Source organism: Colletotrichum scovillei, assembly GCF_011075155.1.
Source record: "Colletotrichum scovillei strain TJNH1 chromosome Unknown Contig00010, whole genome shotgun sequence".
NCBI lineage: Eukaryota > Fungi > Ascomycota > Sordariomycetes > Glomerellales > Glomerellaceae > Colletotrichum > Colletotrichum scovillei.
Genome location: NW_023336268.1, coordinates 3760315 through 3781495, shown reverse-complemented (window position 1 = coordinate 3781495; position 21181 = coordinate 3760315). Strand labels below are relative to the sequence as shown.

The 21181-nt window shown below is 53.8% G+C and overlaps 3 protein-coding genes across 3 annotated transcripts; 2 read left to right on the top strand and 1 right to left on the bottom strand.

Annotated features, from left to right (window-relative positions):
- Window positions 1–3235: 3235 nt before the first annotated feature.
- On the top strand, window positions 3236–6265 carry HER10_EVM0000701 (uncharacterized protein). Its single transcript, XM_035470471.1, has 2 exons — window positions 3236–3986; window positions 4501–6265. The coding sequence occupies exons 1-2, from the start codon at window positions 3704–3706 to the stop codon at window positions 6060–6062; spliced, it is 1845 nt and encodes a 614-aa protein (XP_035327540.1). The 5' UTR covers window positions 3236–3703; the 3' UTR covers window positions 6063–6265.
- Window positions 6266–6962: 697 nt separating this feature from the next.
- On the bottom strand, window positions 6963–10876 carry HER10_EVM0013255 (UDP-galactose transporter). The gene is made up of 4 exons (XM_035482619.1): window positions 9778–10876; window positions 9578–9718; window positions 9191–9521; window positions 6963–9142 (listed from the first exon to the last, which is right to left on the bottom strand). The coding sequence occupies exons 1-4, from the start codon at window positions 10315–10317 to the stop codon at window positions 7467–7469; spliced, it is 2688 nt and encodes an 895-aa protein (XP_035328686.1). The 5' UTR covers window positions 10318–10876; the 3' UTR covers window positions 6963–7466.
- A 6453-nt stretch (window positions 10877–17329) lies between these two features.
- Window positions 17330–20826, top strand: HER10_EVM0003001 (capsule biosynthesis phosphatase). The gene is made up of 4 exons (XM_035472691.1): window positions 17330–18029; window positions 18173–18363; window positions 18440–18902; window positions 18988–20826. Exons 1-4 carry the CDS (start codon window positions 17691–17693, stop codon window positions 20392–20394), a joined length of 2400 nt encoding a protein of 799 aa, XP_035327750.1. The 5' UTR covers window positions 17330–17690; the 3' UTR covers window positions 20395–20826.
- The last annotated feature ends 355 nt before the right edge of the window (window positions 20827–21181 follow it).

The following is a 21181-nucleotide window of genomic DNA, read 5'->3' as shown; positions in this document are numbered from 1 at the left end:
GTCTGCAGCTCAACCAGATGGTCGGAATTCCATCCCATCATACCTTTCAACGGCTTCTGCCCGAGAGCACCCTTTTCTTCAACGATTACCAACGTTAGCGACAACCTCAAGTACTAGCCTGTTCAAAATACGCACGTCATTGGTCGTTCGCTTCGCCTTGCCCCTGGCATGAATCAAGCTCATCTGATAATCTCGACGCGGCCATCTTCCGCCGATGGCCTCTTGGCATTGGGCTCCGCCTCCAGTATTTCCTCGGCACATTCTCCAGAACGGAGCGTACTAGACGACTGCTAGTTAACGCGAAGCTGACCTAGCCGGAAGAAATATCGCGAGCTTTGCGCTGTTAGTAAAAATCATGTTCAAGGGAATGTTCGCAAATAGCGCCACATGCGAGACTGGATCGTATTCCTGAGCATTCCGACTGCAGACAAGTCTAGGCCAGGCCGCGTGGGCAGCAACATCTGCGGCTCCGACCACAGGCCCATCAATAGTGCGCATCTTAATGCTCCGTCTTGAAGCTAAGCATCCGGGTCCCCACCACGATACTCGATGGTGGCGGACGACGGGCAGCAACAGAAACCTCACGACCGCTTGGCCGGAAGACTTCCAAATGAGGAAAGCCGAGGGTGCGTGAACGACTAGATTAATGATGCTGACGAGAGTTATGAAGTTGCTGTGGTAGTAGCTTCATTGATTCAAGTGAAACGACCAAGTCTAGACTGACCGTGGCGTATCATCGTACAGGGCGACGAAGACGGCGGCCCTGGATGGAGAGACGCCTCGGCTGCATTCTTCTGCTCCACGGGGTTCCAGAGTTGGCGATTCTATTGATGATTTTTCTTGCGAGGGGACCTGGCAGCAGTAGAGGTTTTGAATGCATCGAAATCCCAACGCCGAGGGGGACGTTCGTCACGTGGTAATCGAGCCAAAGGCCAAAGAGGCGGGGGAGCACATGGGGTGTCAATGACTGCCATGCCCAGCGGTCTACAAGAGACCAGCCTGTCAAGGGTCTTGCGTCTAATGTAACGTCTGGACATGTTCCTGGGCCGGCGACTCTGGCAACACAGTCGGATGCCGAAGTTGGGCCGGCACGATCGTGGGCATGGCCATGAAGCATCGCGTTGTTTGTAATGATAATCAGCAAACGCCATGCTAGTCTCGCTCGGACGTTGCATCGCATGCGATGCGAGTGTTGTCGTTGTCTCGTGGCGATGCAATATGTGATATGTGAGGGCAGCAAATACCGTCATCCACGACCGTGATGCTTCACGTAGGCAGCTCTGGCAAGACGGCGAGAGAGACGGACAAAAGATCATCGCTGTCTCGTGGCCTGAAGAGACTCGCGATGCATATTTGAAGTAACGTAAGAACAAGTGCCAAGCGCTGGTGACTTGAGCATCATGACTCGGGTGGTACAGGTTTGGAGGTGAAAGTTGTGGTTAGGGCCGGCATCGCGTGGGCGCCATGTCTCTGACTCGGTGTCGATCCATGTCTTGCTGAGATCTCGCGCGCCGTTGCACCTTGTTGGTCGACAGGTGATCTAGAAGATATCTCTCAAAGGTTCCTCGGCCGCAAATTAGGGTAGACATATCCTGGGTGGAGGGGAGACCGGAAGATGGGCAGATGTGAGATGATACGCACCAAAAGGCGTTCACGATCTGGCGGTCTGATGGTTCGAGTAGGGCAGGGTAGGATGACGGAGTACTTGGAGTGTAGCAGTTGTGACGTTGAGAATTTCGGAGAAATGGTGTGGACATGCGCGCAAAGGAGTCAGACGCCGCTTGGGAACGATGTTGACAATGCGGCCGTCATTCATGAGGGCAAACTGTCGGAGCAAAGAGCAGCCGAGACAAATAGCGTCACTTCAGACAGGCAGGTAGGTTGCCTTCCGGTCCGTCTTGGCTTCCGCAAAAATATGTCCGTCGAAAGTCACGGGAAACGTGGGAAATAGGAACGGCAGAGGGAATAGGAAAGGATGTTCCTTTCCGCCTTGGCCTGTGACCTTCCTGCCAAACATTGTTCTTTCCGGCGTGAATGAGGGGCAGTTTCCCTTCTTTGTTTCAATGTCCTCCCTTGACAACTTAACTTAGGTAATACGAATGCTTACCTGATGAGGGGCAGAGACTAAGATACCCACTTTTTGAGCCCCGCGTCTCGAACATTGAAGTGGTCGGAGGAAAGCGATTCCTGTTTGCCAGTTCCCCCTCATCAACACCTCCCTCGGTCATTGTTTTTCTGTCTCATCCACATGCCATTCAATGACTTCATCTTCACCGACGTTACTTCGGAGAGCCAAGATTAGGTCGCTCACATGGTCATTGTTTTCTTTCTCCATTATTGTTTCTTGATGGAACATTGAGAAATCTGAGCGCATTGTCCCCGTCGCAAGGCAGTAAACAATCAACCCCCGCATCCGTTCCCCAGATACATGGTTCCATCATGGAAAATCGCTGCAGAACGTCACAATAATCCAAGTTGATCAACCCAACGCTAGACCGCCTTCAACAATGCAAGCATCGCATATCCTGGCCACCTGACCAATGGAAATCCGGGGAAAGTAGGGACGGGAACGGGCCCTCTTTGCCAGTCCGGGGCGTACGATGCAGTATGCAGTCCCGGTCCCTACCGCCGGCCGCTTTGGAATAGCTGTTTTTGCGGGGTTGTGTTCACAATCAATCAGCTGGTGGTTCACCTCACACCATACGCCTGTTCTCCCCTCTCTTTCTCTCACGCACACTCCCTTTTATGGTAACACAATCTAGCGTTGTTTACCGCAAGTTGGGGGGGCACAGATCCCCCTGACGGCTACCTTACCCCAACTTTCTAGAAGGAAAAAAAAGTTGGAGATGAGCCAACTTGGCGCGGGGTGTAAGCCGTGGTTTGCGAACGAGTGCAGAAAAAAGGAGGCCACGAGAGCCAGCCACCTGCCAACCAGACAGAGAGTCATGAGACCAGTCTTGGACGCATGGTGTGCGATGGCCCCTTCCCCTTTGCGTCCTTGGCGTCCAGTGCCATGATTCCGTTCGTAGGAAGTACGAAGTACTCTCCCGTCCTTTGGCAGCAAGCAGCCCAGTTGAGATGATGGCACTGGACATCCTGTCCGTCAGTCTGCCGCTGCGGCCTGCCATTGACTTGCCCCGACGCTGGTGCAACCGCTACTCAGCCAGCGGAGGCCAAGCTAAGCCAATGTCACTGCGACTAGTTCGCCGTTGCCGTTTTTTTTCTTCCTTTTTTTCTGTCTACTGCTTGCTGTTTGGCTGTGGGCTACCTACTGCATGTTGTGAGAGACACCTCCCGAGGTTGATTCACCTTGGTTTGCTTCTTCGTGATTAAATACCCGCTGTCCTCGCTCCAGATCCGTCATTTCTATTCCCGCTCTTCTTTAGCTCGTTCGTGAACGAAGAACTATACCTTCTGTCTCTCTCCCCATATTGTCTCACCCCCGGATTTCTTGGTGTTCCCTCTCAGCTGAACTACCTTGCCTTTTTGTGCCTCAGACTTACAGTTCATTCAATTACCTTTACACAAGCTTCGTCCTAACGTCACTCTACCTTTAAGCTGACACGCTGCGCTACTCAACCCCATCCGAAGTCTGTCGATCAGGGAACAGCACCCCCTACCCGCCGCCGCACCGTTTGGCCGAAACCTGGACACTGCCCAGGTGGTTCTCTCTTAAGGACCGGGGAGCCGAACTCTTGCAACCATGAGGCAGCATCTTTTCTACACATCGCTTCTGTCGACACTGCTCGCAGCACCGTCATACGCTCTGCCCGGCTTCTTCTCCGATGCAGAACGCGCCCATTTCTCGTCAGACCTCAAACGCTCAATAGACCCCGAATCTCCAGCAGCAATCATGGCGAGACAAGCAGCCGACAGATCCGGCCGCTGGCGGCCCCAAATCCACTTCTCACCACCCGCCGAATGGCTTAATGACCCAAACGGCCTCTTTGTCGACTCGGATGGTGTCTGGCACATGTACTACCAATGTGAGTCTTTCTCATTGCCGCCTTTTCCCCTACCCATTTCAATCCAACTATTCCCCAACTCCCCAAACGCAAAGTACCCTGCTGGAAACACCTCCCAAAGCCGCGGTTACCGATTTTGAGTTGTGCAACACATTGCGCAGGTTCCGGGCGAGCGGTTACCAATGTTTGCCTTGTGCAATGTCAATGGCGCGCCATTCTGCCCGTTTCATTGGATCTGCATTCTGCACACGTGCTAGTTCCCGTTGGCGTGAGGGTTGCGCCTCTGCCAAAGACGGAAACATCACATGCGCGATGATGAGCGTTGCAATTCCACCCCCGCATTTTGGCGCGGAATGAGACACACCGCATGCTTTCCCTACCCTCCTACCTTGCCGTAATTACATGCTCTTCTCCCTGCGATGCATCTCAATCTGGCATGCCATTTGTCACTGCTTCGATCAGACTATGCCAAGCTTGGCCTGGCTTTGATGTTTCAAACATCTTCAGAACTTCACCGCTGACTATTTTGACTCAGATGCCGACAACGTCGCGGGCGATGGCGTGAAGAACTGGGGCCACACGACGGCCACCGAATTCTACAATTGGGTTGATCATCCTGTTGCCATTCCCGCCACTGCGCGCGATGGCTCCATCTGGTCAGGAAGCGTCGTCGTCGACAAGAACAACACGTCTGGCTTCTTCCCGTCTGACAAGACAAGCGGAAAGGACAACATCATTGCCTACTATACTTCATGGGAGCCTGATCAGGAATCCCAGCATCTTGCGTGGTCATACGATGGCGGCGAGACTTTCAACCAGTACGAGAACAACCCGATCATTTCGCTCAACAGACACGGTTTCCGCGACCCCAAGCCCTCGTTCCACCATGAGACCAACACCTGGGTCATGGTGCTTTCCCTCGAGAGTGAAGTCGCCTTCTACACCTCCACCAACTTGGTCAACTGGACGCAGTCATCCATCTGGAATCCTCAGCGCAACATTGGCCTGATTGAGTGCCCCCAATTCCTCCAGATCCCCCGGAAGGACAAGTCTGGAAGCATCGTGGGCGCCAAATGGGTTCTGACTCTCAGTCTTGGAGGCGGCGGCCCGACTGGCGGTGCTGCAGTCAAGTACATCACCGGCGAGTGGGACGGCACCACCTTCACCCCAGATGTGCCCGCCAGCCTCGGCTCGCGGAGAGGAATCTTCTCGCGCCAGGACACCTTCTCCATCTACGACTTTGACTTTGGCCCTGACAAGTACGCCACCGCCTTCTTCCATTTCCAGAACCTCAACGACGCCAACCAAGATGCATACTCCGTCTCATGGGCAGTTGACGCTACGCTCTATGGGTGCTGCACGCCGACCGACCAAGAGGGATGGCGTCACTGCATGGGTGGTGTGCGCCGCCACTGGCTGGACTCTAACACCAACCGACTCATGTCAGCACCGGCTGGCGACCTGTCCAAGCTCGTGAGCACGACGTCCGGCTGGAACCCCATTCTTGACGAGAAGGACGTGTCGGGCATTCAGGGCAGCAGTGCCGTCATCCGCGACTACAACCCGGCCGTAGAGTGGACCTTGACCGTCAAGATGGCCAAGTCTCTCCTCCAAGAAGGCTCGACGGCCTCAGCTCAGCTGGCCTTCCAGGGCTCTCAGTCCAACGGCACGGAGCAAGTCTCCCTCGGTTTCGACTTCACTGGCACCTCCAACAGCGGGGCACCCACGGCCAGCCTCAACATTGGTCGCGCGAGCGCAGTGTGGGATAGGTCCGGCACTTTTGGCGTCTCCAACGTCCAGGCCCTCGAGGCCGCCTCGAGCGAGGGCTCCAGCGGCAACGTCGAGTTCCAACTGCACGGCATTCTCGACCGCTCCGTCCTCGAGGTCTACGTCAACGGCGGCGTCGAGGCTGGCACCATGCTCTACTTCACCGACAAGCCCCTGGACGGCATCGTCCTCTCCCGCGGCACGGGCACCAACGACCAGGGCATCACCTTTGACTTCAAGGCCGTCGCGCTCAAGAGCTCCTGGGGTTCGTACAGGGAGAACTCCGCCTTGCAGAGCACGCAGGACAAGTGGAGGACGGAGGAGCTGTGAGGAGCAGGTCCGCTTGATATCCCTTGTGATTAGAGATCTTGGTGGCTTTGTAGACGTCCTTCCAAGCGACCTTCCATTTTGGGGGACGCGGAAGAGGGCGGAGAAGCGGAAGCGATGCGAGACTTTTCCTAATCATGTTGGACATGTGGCATGAAGAGAGATTCTAGAGCTCAGACAGGAGGGCTTTTCTTTTTTTGGGACCAGTGTTTCCACATCATTCTAGGTGGTATTAGTATGAATTATGATTTTTATCGTTAACTCTCATCATCTTGAACGTGTTTCTTTGTCGTGCGTAAGTCGCCTCTAGATATGCTACCCCACGGCTCCCTGTAGCTATGCCCACATGCTGTCCTCATATCGGGCCCCAGAAGAATAACCCGAGAGCTCACAAGATTTGATCAATCTTCGGTCTCGCATTTTGTTCAATAGAGCCACGTAGTGTAGTCACTGGGGAAGTGACAAGAAAAGGGAGCGGCATCACGCAGTCAAGCTTCCATTCTCACCCGTACTCTAGAAACCGCATGAACCATACGTACCACACAGACACACACAAAGAAACATACAGCCCGCAAACACAAGAAACGGGGAAAACGACGAGTGTTTCAATCAAAGAAGCTCCCCCTCCCCTCTAGCAAGTATATCCATCTGAAAACATGCTCTGCGTCAAAACTTGGGATGCCAAGCCTAAAGCGAAAAGTCAAAACGGCCCTCCTCCTTCACCTGTGAAATGGTCTACCTTACCAAAAAAATGTGTGTGCAGCGGGAGGACTCAATTCATTCCACTCTACGGAATTTGTGTCAAGCTAATGAAGCTTCTAGAACTCCTCTCACAAGCCATGTTTGTAGTGACCGTGGACATGGGACACAGCGTGTTCTGAATTCAAATGGATCTCAATATTACATGCGTTGTATTTTTGGTTCACACTAATAATCCAGACAGACTTAACCGAGCTTATTCAAGCTCCAAGCCCCACGCTCCCCTCTCCACTGTCAAGAGCATTGCCCCCCGTGTCTCTTTTACGCCTAGTACCCGTCCCGGAAAAAAAAAACTAGTGAGAAAGAAAAAAGAAGCCTTCTTTTGCTCATGAACTACTAAAATGTTGACAAAGTCTATATCGTACCGTATCCAGAGAGCTTGTAAGAAGCACTCGCTCCGTCGGTGTGCACACAATGGCCGCTCCATGCCATCAGGGGAAAATATCTACCAGTTCAATGCTGCCAATACAGCCTTTATTGTCGTGTCTCGTTGCCCCTCTGGTAGTGGCCCAACCTAAATCAGACCGTTCGACTCCTTGCTCAAAGTCTCCCTCAAGTAGTTGCTTTGGCATCGTCAAACAGAGTATCGTCAAAGGGGGGTTACAAGAAAGAATACAGGAAAGGAAAGAAATGTAGGGGTATATGAGGTTAATAACCGAGTCCGGCAACAGCGGCCACAACTTCACGTCGTAGCATCCGCTTGACGTCCGCCTCCCGATCTGCTTCCCTGAGGGCGTCGTTGGGATCGACCTTCTTGTCACCTTCATTCTTCTCGTCCTTATGCTCCTCCTTGTGTTCTTCCTTCTTTGGCACTTCCTTGTTTTCCTTGGGCGTAGCAATCTTGCTGGGGTCAGCCTTGGGATTGCCAGGGCTCTCCGTCTTGTCAACGGGAGCGTGCTCGGATTTGAGCTTGTCCTTCTCTTCGCTCGACTTGTCTGCCGCCAGCTTGTCCGCCCGCTGATCATCCTCCAAAGCGTCATCGTTGATCGGCTTGACCTTCTTGGCTTCGCCGTTGTTGATGCTCGCCAGGGCTGCGCTATCGAACAGGTGGGCAGCATCAGCACTGGACATGGCATACCTGGTCGAGTTGAGAGGGTGGCCGAGAATGGAAGCCTGGGCGTCAAGCTTGTCGTAAAATGCCTTAGTAGGCGCTTCCTCCAAGTAGTTGAGACGATGGCCGCAGCGGGCACCGAGGACATCGCGGATCTTGGGGTTGGAGCTGCAGCAGTGGCCCCAGCAGTCACTGATGTGGTCAATGATAGACCGGTACGGGTTGCGGCGACGACTCTGGTCGATGATGCGGACAATGGTAGGAATTGCCACCTCGTGGAAGACTCCGAAGCCAGCAAAGATTTCGGAAAGGAAGATGTAATCGGCGAAGAACCGTCTCGGAATGTAGTAAATATCACTCCAGCCAACACACCACTCGTCGCGTCTGATCTTGTACTCGAGGTCAAAGTTGTCGACGACGGCGGCCGCGGCCATGGCGGTGCGGTGGAAGTCCTGGCCCCATCCCCACCAGTTGTAGTTCTTGGTGTCGGTAAGGCACATGTACTCGGGTCCACCGTGGGACGGCGGGGCAGTGTCGATGATGGCGGGGAAGTGGATGTTGTATGGGTTCATACCCGTCCATCCAAGAGGGTCAATCCAGGCATCGAAGTGGTAGTACATTAAACCGTCGATCTCGGGTTGGGTATCGAGGATAAGCTTCATAGTACGGGACACCTGCTTGTAGACGGTAAAGGTTCCCGGGAATTGATCGTGGGTAAGGTTGTGGAACTCGGGATCCTCCTCCTTGAACATGTTGGGCATAGAAATGTGCACGGTGTGGAAGAACGGCTCGTACTTCTGCAGCATCGGAACGCGCTCCGGACGAGCAGAGTTCCACCGAATCATGGCCATCGTGTTCTTGAATGGCGACTCGATCTTGCTCTCGCCGCCAGTGACAGGCTTCGGTCCGGATGGCGCAGATGGAGCGGTTGCTCCCTCCTTGGCAAAATCGGGCATCTTGGCCTCGGACATGGTGAGGAATGCCACGATAACAACGGTGATGAATGTGGCTACGGCGAGAAAGACTTTGTTGAACTTTCTCGCAACAGCTGCCATCTTGGCGAACAACGACATCTTCTGAGGCTCGTTGGTCGCGGCAGCGTTGGGGTCCTTGGGAGGCGGGTTGTCCATGTAGAGCCATGATGCAACAAAGACGACGACAGTACCAGGCAGTACGAGGAAGCTGAGCGAGGTGCCAAACAGGATGGGTGAAACGTAGAGGAGAATGCCAGTGGCAACAGCCGTGGCGAAGCACTTGATGACGGCGTCGGCATCTACGAGGGTTAGTACATGTCACTCAGCAAGCGCCGATAGATACTCACATTTGTATACAGCGGTAATGGCAAGGCCAATGAAGACATTGCTGACAATAACCATGATGGCGCCAAAGCTGGTGTAACCTTCAAAGAATCCCGGCTCATCGGCCTTCAACGTCTTGATGACCAAGTGGCACAAAAGGTTCATGGCAGCACCCGCTCCGTAAAGAATCATGTTGTCGGCATGCAAGCTTGAGTCGTCGGTCTTGAGCAGAGCCTGATTGTACACGCCTGATGAGGCACTGAGGAAGACCTGGAAGAGCAAGATGAAGTAGGTGCTGAACGGGTAGGTCGTGCCTGTCGTGGGGTTGTACTGGGTCACCATCAAACCGCAAATCTACTTCGTGTCAGTGACCAGATCCAACATTTGGTACCAAGTTTCGTCCCACTGACCTGCATGAGGATGGCAATCCACTGGATCTTGGAGATCTTGGTGTTCAAAGTCGCAATCATAACCAAGGCGGTGATGAAGGTCACACCGCTCTTGGTGAGTTGAATCGTCCCGGGGTCGGCCATTTTGTAGCTTACAAAGATCTGAAGAAATTAGTCGCAATGAACACAGTTACACAGCATGCGGTGTAGGAATCACGTACCGAGTTGTTGATGAGCACGTAAAAGAGCGCCAAGTTGCAGAAGCCATATCGCACATCTCTGGTAACCTCGCCACGGACGTAGCTCCAATAGGTCCTCACGTCGAGCGGCGGAAGCGGGCCATTGTTTCTCTCAACAATGTTGCCAGTGCTAGACGAGCTAGCACTGCCGTTCAGTCCCTCCTCTTCCCGCTTCTCATCCAAGCTGCTTCTCTCGGCCAAAGGGAGTTCTGTGGCAATGGAGGCATAGCCACTGCCACCGCCCCGAGTTGATGGGCGAATACCATCGGCTACCCTGCGCTTGCATTCGTTGTAGAAGAAGATGGTCGACAATACCATCTTGAGGAACTCGGAGATGGTGACAGACGCCGAGGGAGAAAACGAATAGGATCCGCCTGTCTGGGAAATCTTCATGATGATACCAATGCCAACCTGGATCGCCACCAAGCCAAGGGCAGCAGCGTAGGCGGCATGTTGAGGGCCGCTGGGAATCCAGCTGAGGGGCTTCAGGAAGAGCCCCAGTATGCTCCCGTGTCGTAACATTGTGGGCAATTATCGCCAGCCGCTAGAGGGCGGTTCAGCGAAGAGGCTCGAGGGGGGCGCGACGTAAGATGCGATCGCTGTTCGTCGAGGATTGTGCAAAAAGAGCGTCTCGGTGATTGCCAGTGAGCGAGGAGTGTAGGAAGGTGATGCTCGGATGCAGCGTGCAGCTCGCAATTACAGGCGGTAAATGTGCTGGCGGTGTTCGGTGCTGCAAGCAGGTGGGAAAGGACGTTCTCTGATCGTGTTTAGGTTTCCTGGGTGTGGGGGAATGACGCTCGCTGGGCCGCCGTGTCCGACATGCGTATTCGAGTTGGCAGCTATTCGTCGATGAATTCGTTTGGGTTTGTTTCGAGTCGCAAAGTCGTCGGTTGTTTCCGCCCGCGATGGTCCCAATATCGCGATGACAGGTGGCGCAGGACGGAACCGAAAGAATTGAAAAAAAGAGAGGAATGAAATTACACGGGAAGAAGGGTAGGCTGGAGAGGAATGGGCTGGAATGGATGTTGCATGGGAAGCGAGGTGCCCACGGCGAGCAAGAACGGGGAAGAGAGCGAGCAGCGTCAAGCAGAAGCGCACTGCAGGCAGTCGAGGCAAGGGAAGGCAAGGGAAGGGGGGCCGTGGCCACAGATGGATCCTTGGAGGTGTCCACTCGAGGTTGCTGACATACTTTGGCGAATGTACAGTGTGTGCTACACCTGGTGGAAAAGGGACTTTCGTACAGGTTGCGGGACACACACACACCCACTGAGGTGCTCTTTCCCTCTCTCCGTCGCAGTTGCTCTTTCTCACTTTTTCTCTGTGGTGGGGTCTCTGGGGGAGCCAAGCGATTTTCCAATGAGAAGTCGGATAAGTCCAGGTTCTTGTGGGTCTGTCGAAGAAAATAGCACGAGCTGTCATTGGATGAAGTCAAGACACGGTGCAGCGCCGTCTCGTCTACCAGTGGATGAAAAGCACCTAGGCTGCTGTACAGATGAAGGTTGAGGTACAATTCGTACCTGCCTCGATGCTCTCCTTAGAGAAGGTTGATGATGGCGCACTCACTCTGAAAAGGGGTTACAGCTTGGAGCTGCTACAGCCAGCCAGACTTCAGTGCGGATACACCGTACACAGTAGGCGCCCGACCTTCTGTCTTCACCCGGCTCTCTTCTCCCGTTGACTCTTGCGAGGTGGACACAAACGAGGGGGAACCTTGAGCTTGGCTCTGTTTTCGAAGGGGTCTCCGGAGGGGCCGCACTGTGTCAGAATTAAAGTAGCCGATCTCTGACAACGGGACTCTCAGTACCACGTCAGGCGAGCCGGGACACCGGTGTCACCCAAGTATCGTCGAACCTGCGCTGTCTATGCAGTTCTGCTGTAAGGAGACCAGCTAAATCTTCATGTGAAGAACCCATTGTCAGTATGGCCTCGTCTGATACTCTCGAGATTCAAGTGACATTATGCTGCTATGGAATGATAAGGATATAGCTGTCTCTTGCTTGGGAATGCACTGGTCGATGCTCGAGGAGAAACAGCTGTCTTCGTCTTGCCATGACGCGCACTGCAACCGGTGCCGAAGCTGTTCAAACACGAAACCTCGACATGAAATGTAACGGTACGCATGGTACTCGGTGATTCCCCTACTCCAGACAGACTACAGTGTGTTCAGTGGCGGCAACACCATCTAGTAATTGTCGGGAGGCGATCCAGAGCTGAGAGCAAAGGACAACTGGCGCCGGGACTCCTGAATCCTAAATTTTCATGATTTCGGTTTGTCCAATCTATTCTAACCGGCGCCAATATGTTGATGTGCCACTGCAGGAAGGAAAAAGGGGCTTTCAAAACTCAATCTTATCGCTAGCAATAAAGATTAGGCCAACCAAACTTACGTGGAAGAAATTTCCCAATGACGACGCAAAACTGCCGGGAGATGTGCGTGTCGACCTATCCGAATCAGGTTTGGCCTCCAAGAGAGGCTGATAGTTGCAGCCGCTGAAAGGACGACGGCGATGAGATGCTACACTAGAGGCTTGACGATGTCTTGTAGGTAGCCAACCGCCTTACACTGTTCGTACGCACCCTTTTTGGAGGCTTGGAGCATGACACGAGTAAACGAGCTTCTAGGTAGGTACTGTGTCGATGCCAGATGGGAAGCTGCCCCTTGCTCCGGCTGCGCTTCCCCCTGGGGCTAGCAAAAAAGCACCGTTTCCCACTTGAGGTTCGCGGCGCGCGCAGGTCCCATTTCCCGCCCTCACCCACCTCAGGGCTCGATACGTACCTTTTGCATCCTGGGTCGCAGCCCGCAGGAAGGAGCAACCCTTTTCGCTTGCACTTTTGAGGTAAGGCAGGCAAAGAGTGGGGTCTGGGAACAGAGGATTGGGTGCGCGACTCCGCCACCGAGGTTCGTACAGTGCCCGACATGTGTCCGTTCGTTGGCACAGTACGGCCCGCTCGAGGCAAGGGCGGTCTCACTCATCCGTCACTGGTCAGTGGAGAATCGCATCAACCAGCAATCAATTAGCGTTAATTGGAACCTCTTTCTGAGGGCGCTCAGTAAGATGACGGCCTTTCCAATGACGGTGATGACCTCCAGTCCGGTACGTGGGCGGACTCTGTGCGAATCTTCGATCGTGTTCGTCAGCTTGCGCAATCGTGCGTCCCGTCGCCAATAACACGTTTTCTAGGCGCCGCGACGGCTTCTCAATGGTTGACAATAGCTTTAACGCAGTAGGGCTGCAAGAGATGCTTATTTCGCTCGACATTCCCAAACCCCCTGTCTTTGGAAATTCTGTGCGATAAGACGCAGAGCCAAGTCAGATCGCACGGATGACGGCTATGGTCAAGCAGCTGAAGAATTGCTTGTTGTTCCCTCACGCCGAGCCAACTGTTCCTCGATCAGCGATCAAAAAGAAATACACCCGATGAAATGTCCATCGCAGTGTCTGCGCTCAATCTACGGATTTTGCTTATCAAATTTGATTACTGGCCACTTGATAGAAGGTTTGGTGTCGGTATTTCCGCCCTCAATCTGCTCAGTCTGTACGGATAATACCTTACCTATCTTATTGCTCTGAATTTCATCCAACCCCGATTAGATGAGTGCAGAAGAAAAAAGTCGGTTCGTATCCGGGCACTGGGGCACGCCTACCTAGGAACCCTGCATGCATGTGGTCTGGATTCTGACCAGTGCCAAAAGAGAGGTACGAGAGGAAAGCACGGAGCGGAGTGGTGGAAACTGAAAAGAACGTAAGCGCACCGTCCCCATGTACCTGCCGTGTGCGACGTACGTTACCTTACGGTTTCCTGCCATCTAATTGAGATTCTTATACAAACTCAACCACCACTCCTATAACACTCCAGTTCGACTACCTACAAATCACCACGTTGGCCAGAAACGACTCAACGAATTGGTGATAACTGCGGGACGCAATGAAAAGGAGACGCGTCGCCAGCACAGCCCTGCAACGCGTGGCATGAGTGCATAGTCTACCGTTCCAGTGGATTAAACCTTAAGTGGTTGCTTCTATTTTTCTCTCCTAGCCTGCTTCGGCCTCTCAGACGCCTTCATACTAATGGTCGGCATGCTTCGAGAAGCACAACGACGCCGCACAGCACAGTCTCGTTGATACACGGACGGACAACGACGCAGCAATTACGACACCCGTCCCGCGGCCTTAGACCTGAAGCTGGAACTATTTGGAGCCTCGTTGCAAGTGCATCAAGACTCGGACGACTGGTTCGTCCTCTCTTTTGCGACCTGCTCCTTACCGTTCCATCCCGCCTTGGCCGCCAACACTGCTATCGCTGTCTCCGTCTGCTTCGCCTCGTCGACAACGACGTTCCTCAAACACAAGATGCACGTCTTGGCGGGGCAAGAGACAATATCATCCGTGGCACCCTTACCTTGGCGGTTGTGGATTGGCGACGACAGACAACGAACGAGCGACCTTTGGGTGGGAAGAAGGTAAAAGTGAGGCAGCAACCTTGGGTCATGAAACACACCAGATAACTTTATCTGAACAAGGACTCGCTGCAAATTCCCCGGATTCTCCCAGCATTTTCCCTCGATCAGATACCCATAGCTCGGTAGCTTCGGGAACAAAAAATGGTGCCATTTCCACTGTACAAAGTCTCCCCTACGCAGTACTCCGTACAGTCCGTCTCCGCCTGTCAAGTCCAACTGTCCGACAAGTTGCCGGCTTACCTGGCAACACCAAGGGTACCTAACTAGGTACTTTACTCTGCTCATCGCCGTTCATCACAGCCAGATAAAGCACCTCCACCACGAGTCAAGCAGCGGTTTCAGAACGTGCGCCGACGGCATCCGCCTTTTGGGTCGATCCTCTTGGACGTCCTTTGTTCAAGTCTCACACTCTGACACTCAGCATGGCCTTGTCCCGACTCCCAAGGCTTGACGCAGCGTCCAAGACATCGCTTATCGTTATCGATAAGGTGTCCGCATCCTGTCTCTCGATTCCAAGGTATTCTCACCAGGCTTCCGTGGGTATCGGGTTATGGCAGAGTACCGTCCTCGATAGAAACAACTCTGCAGAACCAGCAATTTAACAGACTTTGGCCTCTCAACAGTATTGGGTTCAGGATTGTGGATCGCTATTCTCGGTCAAATAATAATTGCTACACGTCAAAGTTCAAACCGGCGCTCATTGACGCTTGGCGCAACCCAAGGTTCTCATGGCTTGCGGGCGGCTAGAAGGAGCGAAAGTCTCAATAATGGGACCGGCAATCCGATATGCAACCCATCAAACTTTGTCTATGGGTTGAGCACCAAGTTGAAATGAGAGCCGCCCCTGAAGCGAACATAATCATCGGGAGCGGCCAACCGCACAGCTGTATTGCAATCAGTCCATTGCGCAGTTTGCATGCCGCAATCTCATCATTTGCCCGCAGTACAGTATCGATGCTTGGCATTGATTAATGGATTGTGCTTACGCCGATTGCGCTGAACGTCCAACGCCAATGCCAATACCAATGCCAATGCCCAAGCCACCTTCTTACACTAATACACACAGGCATACAGCCCCTGGTCCCTCATGTCGCTCGCCCCTCCCCCTGCATCTCCGCCAATCCCACGCAAGGCTGACAGCATGAGCTGCGCGATTCTGTTTGGCTATCCTTGCCCCGGTCGACTTGTGGTTGGGATGGTGGTTGCGACTTGCGAGACTGTGTGGCTAGGTAGGCGGGCAGATGCAGCTGCCTAGCTGCACCGTCGATGGTGCTTGATTCTCTTCATCACTCTCCGACCCGCAGGATTCGCTCGGATCTCACAACATCCAGCATCACTGGCTGATCTTCGTAAAGTCACGCCAAGAACTAAGACAGCGCAATCAAACGACAAAATCAGGACCAGATGGATGTCGCGTCGGCAAGGAGTCTTATCAAGCGGTCTGGTTCGGCTGATGTACATTACGTGGTGATGTCAAGATTTCTAACAAGAGCAGTCAAAGCGGGCAAATCCGTTTGAGAGGCCGCCTTCTTTCTCAGCTTCTCTCTAGCAAGCCAACCCGATGGCCAAGACACGTGTCCATCTTTACTCGACGTAGCTACGCACTACATTTGCTAAACAAACGGCTGGGCAAGTATGATTGCAGCGCTGAACAGACGATAGGCAGAAACCCTGGCTTGGCCCAGCCAAAGTTTTGCGAAAATGGGGCGACGGGTTTCCAAAGGTCCAAAGAGGGGCCCCCATCGCGAGTGAGATGATGGCGCCAAACGGTCAAATCGGAAAATAGCGGCATCTCTTGAGAGTGAAGAGGATCAGCGAGCAGCAAAAGGAGATGAGAAGAATCGAGGACATGACTGATGAGACGGCGACAACTATGGATCGAGTTACACACGGATACAATTGCACCAAACACGTAGTGTTGGTAACTCAGGTTGGACTCGGCGAAGAAACCCACAAGGCCAGGCACGTCGAAAGTCTGGGCAGGCCCGGGCGTCTGCTCGCCGCAGGGGTTCGGCGCACAGTGCCATCTTTCTCGGACGCTAACTGTCTCCGGCCGGGGCGTCAACCGGCTCCACTCCCGCAATCCATTGACAGCAGTCAAGCAGTCGCGCCCGGGCGGCGCGCCCAATTGGCAGACAGCGCCATTGGCGATGCTCATCGAGGATTCGAGAGAAGTAAGCGTCCCACGGGCGTTACCTATTGATCCACTGTCACGATGCGGCACAGCAAGAAAAAAAACTCCAGCGAACCACATGTCACCTCGTGTCTTGAAATGGTGCTTGTGGCTGTCTCCTGTCTGTTTGGCGAGTTGGTACTTCTACTCCATCTCGTTGAGATACTGTGGACGGTGATGTTGTGTACTATCAGGACAGTATCAGTAGTTCCAGACCAGTGTTGCCAGTTTCGACATGCCGAGACAGGCTGCACGGCTGAGGCCCGACAAGAGAGACTTTGAAAAGAAAGTGAAGAAGAAAACGGACCCCTGAAGAGTGAGCCCCTTTATCCTTGTCGTCTTTCCGTTCGACACTACCAAAATGAGTCTAAGAGGCAAGGGGAGGAGGGGCACAGCTCCGTACAGGGCGTCGAGGACAAGGGAGGGGGTTTAGTGGAGGTCCAGGTCGGTCCCCTAATGGGGTTTGGGGGCCGCTACCGCCCGCAATGGATCTGTTCCAGTTGGAGAAAATTAAAATAGCAAAAGGCGACTTTTTTTTTTCTCGCTCTCTCAGACTCTCTCGCAGTAAAGAGGACCCGAACCTTCTTCTGCCCCCCCTGGTCTTGACTGTACGGACGGACGGTCGGCTACGGGCTACACAGGGCGAGATCGCGCATCTGCTGTTGCTTGCTGTTGCCGGGATATTGTCTCCACGACCCTGAGCTTCCATCTTCCATGAGGTAAGAAGTACTGTGTGAACTTCCACAGCCCTGTAGGTGCGTACCTTACGAATACCCGACGGGCTGTCTGTAGTGAATGTATAGAGTACGTACCGTTTTTTGACTGAGGTGGGAAAGAGGGACACCTTTCCCCATTGTCGGCCGACCCTCTTCTCTTGGCCTCGTACATTTCGCAAATCCTCCTTCCCAAGTATCGCTCCTTTTTTCCTTGTCTTCTGTGACATGCTGGACTGGATATTGTAGATTCGCATTTTCTGCATTTCTTCACTTGTTGGTTTTTCATCCTCCTGCAACAACAAAGCAGACCATCTTTCTCTTCTTTGGTTGTGGTGCTGCAGTCTCACCGCCACGGTTCCACCCAAAAGCTCAGAGAGACATTGCCATCGTTGGCGACAATCTGCCACTCCCTCGAATTTCTCGGACCTTTGCCCGACTTGACTTGCGACTCCTCTCTCGTCGTCCCACCGCTCGCTTTTCGCAACTGGCAAATTCCACCTCGACTAAACAGAGCTTCATCTGTTCATCGTAGCAATCCGATATAATGGCCACTCAGACCAAGGCAGCTGCCAACGGCGCTGCTGCGAATGGCGACGTCAACCACGAGCCCATCAATGTCATTATCCCCATTGGCGGCATTGGCTCCCGCTTCGCAAAGGAGGGTTACCGCTACCCGAAACCCCTGATCAACATCGTCGGCCGGCCTATGCTGCTATGGCTGATTGACAACCTGAGCCTCAAGCCCGGCGACACCCTGTGGATGGCCATCAACGAGGAGGTCGACGACGAGTTCAGAATTGGCCAGCTCGTGAGCAAGACGTTTTCCAAGATCGACTTCAGACTCCTGCGCTTGCGCCACCAGACCAAGGGTGCCAGCGAGACGGTAAGCCTCTTCCCTGAGCTTCTTTGAGATTTGTTGCTTGCTCTTTTGACCCTCGCTCTTGTCACTTCCTCCGCCCTTGCGCAAGTCCGCCCGAGGAGGGGCAAAGCCAAGCTTGGAAGCGCATCGCTGACGATCCCTCGTAGCTCTACATCGTCACCCAGAGCATGACCAAGAAGCACCTCGAGCGCAAGACTGTCTCTCTCGACTGCGACACCATCTACTGGGCCGATGTCCTCCAGGACATTCGCAACATGCCCAAGGGCCACGGCGGCTGCTTCTACTTCCCTGACGTTGGCGACAAGCCCATCTTCTCTTACATCAAGACAGAACCTAAGTGAGTGCCCACCCGGAGCAAAGCGGGCAGACCATTTCAAGCCAAGATGCAGAATTCTGACAGATTGCTACTACAGGGACGGCTTGGAGCGCATTGTCGACATTCAGGAGAAGAAGGCCATTTCCAACAAGGCAAACACGGGCGCATACGTTTTCCCGTCCGCGGGTCAGCTCAAGTCATGGGCTGCCCAGAACCTCGACATGAAGAGACCCGACGGCTCAGAGGTCGGCGAGTACTACACTTCCCAGATGATCGCCCTCATGATCCAGAACGGCGTGCCGTACCTGGGCATGCCTGTCAGCACCAAGGACTTCAGTGTTGTCGGCACACCCGAGCAGCTCAAGGACCTCCTGAAGCTTCTCAAGACGGATACTTCCAACCTGCCCATTAAGCTCAAGAAGCGCCGCTTCTGCTTCGATCTCGACATGACCTTGGTCGGTGTGCCCGCTGTGGCCGGAGACTACTCCACCTGCCCTCCCATCGAGAAGAACATTCGCCTGGTCCAGCAGTTGTACAACGCTGGTCACTACATCATCATTGTAAGTCGAATCTTGGCGCTTGGCGAGCAGGGGGCAGATTATGGCTTCCTGCATTTTCCAAGACCTTGTGCTAACTCCTAGACAGCAAACGGCCCGCCGCATGCGCACGCATCACGGAAACTTGGGCTCAGTCCTTGCTGACGTCGGTCCCGTCACCTTTGCCCAGCTGGCCAAGTACGAGATCCCGTACCACGACATCCACTTCGGCAAGCCCTACGCCGATGTATACGTCGACGATCTGGCTGTCAACGCCAACCTCGACACTATGCGGGAAATTGGCTGGCTTTTGGATGAGCAGGACCCAGCTGCCCTGATCGGGCAAGATGCTGCGACGGGCGACGATGCCAAGAAGGCCGGCATGATTGCTGCCCGCGACTTCAACACCATCCAAATCATTGGCGACAAGGTCATCAAGTCGAGCAAGTCTGAGAACATTCTCGGCGAGCTCTTCTTCTACTCTCACATGCCCGCCGAGATTGCCCAAGTCTTCCCCACCGTATACAACGTGGACTACATTCCCGACACCACCACTTACAACATCACCATGGAGAACCGCCGTGGTTTGACCTTCTCTCACCTCCTGGTCGGTCGATCCATCACCAAGGGTCGCCTGATCTCCCTCCTCAAGGCTCTCCACACTGTCCATACCACGGGTAGCACAGACAAGGCCACCCTGAACATCCCCAGTGCCCTGGAGAAGAAGTTCGAGGAGCACTCCCTCGCGCGGGCGAACAACCGCGTTAACATCTACGCAAACTACGGCTCGAAGTTGCGCAGCCGTTACTACAAGGACCAGCACAAGTACGATGCACTTGGTCCCCTCGCTGCCTCTCTCTTCGCCCGTATCAACGAATTCCTCGACACGTACGAGGCTGAGGAGAAGGGTGTTCATGCTCAGGTCATTCACGGTGACCCGGTCTTCAGCAACGCCATCCTGTCCAAGGATGAGAAGCTCGTCAGCTTTATCGACGTGCGCTGCCAGCTGGAGAACACCCTGACGCCCGAGGGTGATATCCACTACGACTTGGGCAAGGTCCTCCAGTCCCTCTGCGGTTATGACCACATCCTGTTTATGAGCGCGAACAACTATGACTTGCGCGACGCTCTCGACAGTGACAAGCCCCTGCTCGACGAGGCCGACTCAGACCTCCTCGAGAGCCTCCAGGAGCACTTCTTCACCTTCCTCGAGGAGACATACTCTGTGCGCCTGCACCGCAAGACCCTCTTCCGTATTACCGCCTCCCTGTTCTTCAGCTTGATCCCTCTGCACCGGCCCGAACTCGGCGCCGTCTTCCTGCGCATGTGCAAGGAGACGCTCGACAAGGCGAGCAACATCAACTACGGCCCGGGCGCCCGTTCCACGTCAGGCCTCACGCTTAGCCGGCGCGCGAGCTCCAACTTTGGCTCGGACGAGAAGGCTCGCGAGATGCCCATCGCCTCGGGCAAGGGCGAGAACCTCTCGATCCCCAGCGTTACCGTCACTGCGAAATAAGCGTATCAGCTTTCGGTGTTATCGTATAATTGCTATCAAGAAGCCAATCCGCCCGATTCGCGGGCTATAATGTGCCGAGCTATCGGAATGGTGGAGGTGGATTTGCAGTAGCGGGGGTGGAGTTGAAGTGGTTGCATTGATGTCATTCGGGACGGAGCTTCCGTGGAAGAAAGCGGAGAGCTCATGTGGAGCCCTGTCGACACGTCGCGTCGGAAGCCAACCGAGAAGCGATCGATGGTGTGGGAACGGAGACGGACGGGAACAAAGTGGCATTTGCTTCACAAAACTGTTCGTATTGCGTAAGGTACTTACCTATAGGGTGGAAAAGGAGGGGAAGCGTTTTGATCGGAATTTTTCCACTACAACTTGTAGGGATGGATGTTGTTCAGCGTCGGTCTACGAGGGTCATGTACTACTTACTATACCAAGGAATCAAGAAATCGTACATCAAAATCATGCTCTCTCTTTATGCAATGTGTGTGGTTTTAGACGTGATTGGTGATCAGCTTGCAATAGACATTAGCAAGCGTCCAACTCAAGTCTTGATGTCAGATTTCAGTGCGGCGCAAACAACAACTCACAATCACCATGGCAAGTCTGTAACTGGTGAATGGTAACGTTCGCTATCTAGGCTCGGCAGAGCAGGGCCTGCTCACCCAGGTAATCCTATCTACTTTCGCTCGATTGAGGCCAATTCTCCTGACTGACCCGGAACTAGTAACTTCATTCTCCCGCAATCCACCCTCAACTACCAACTATCCATGCTTGCCTCTCCCATCATCATCAT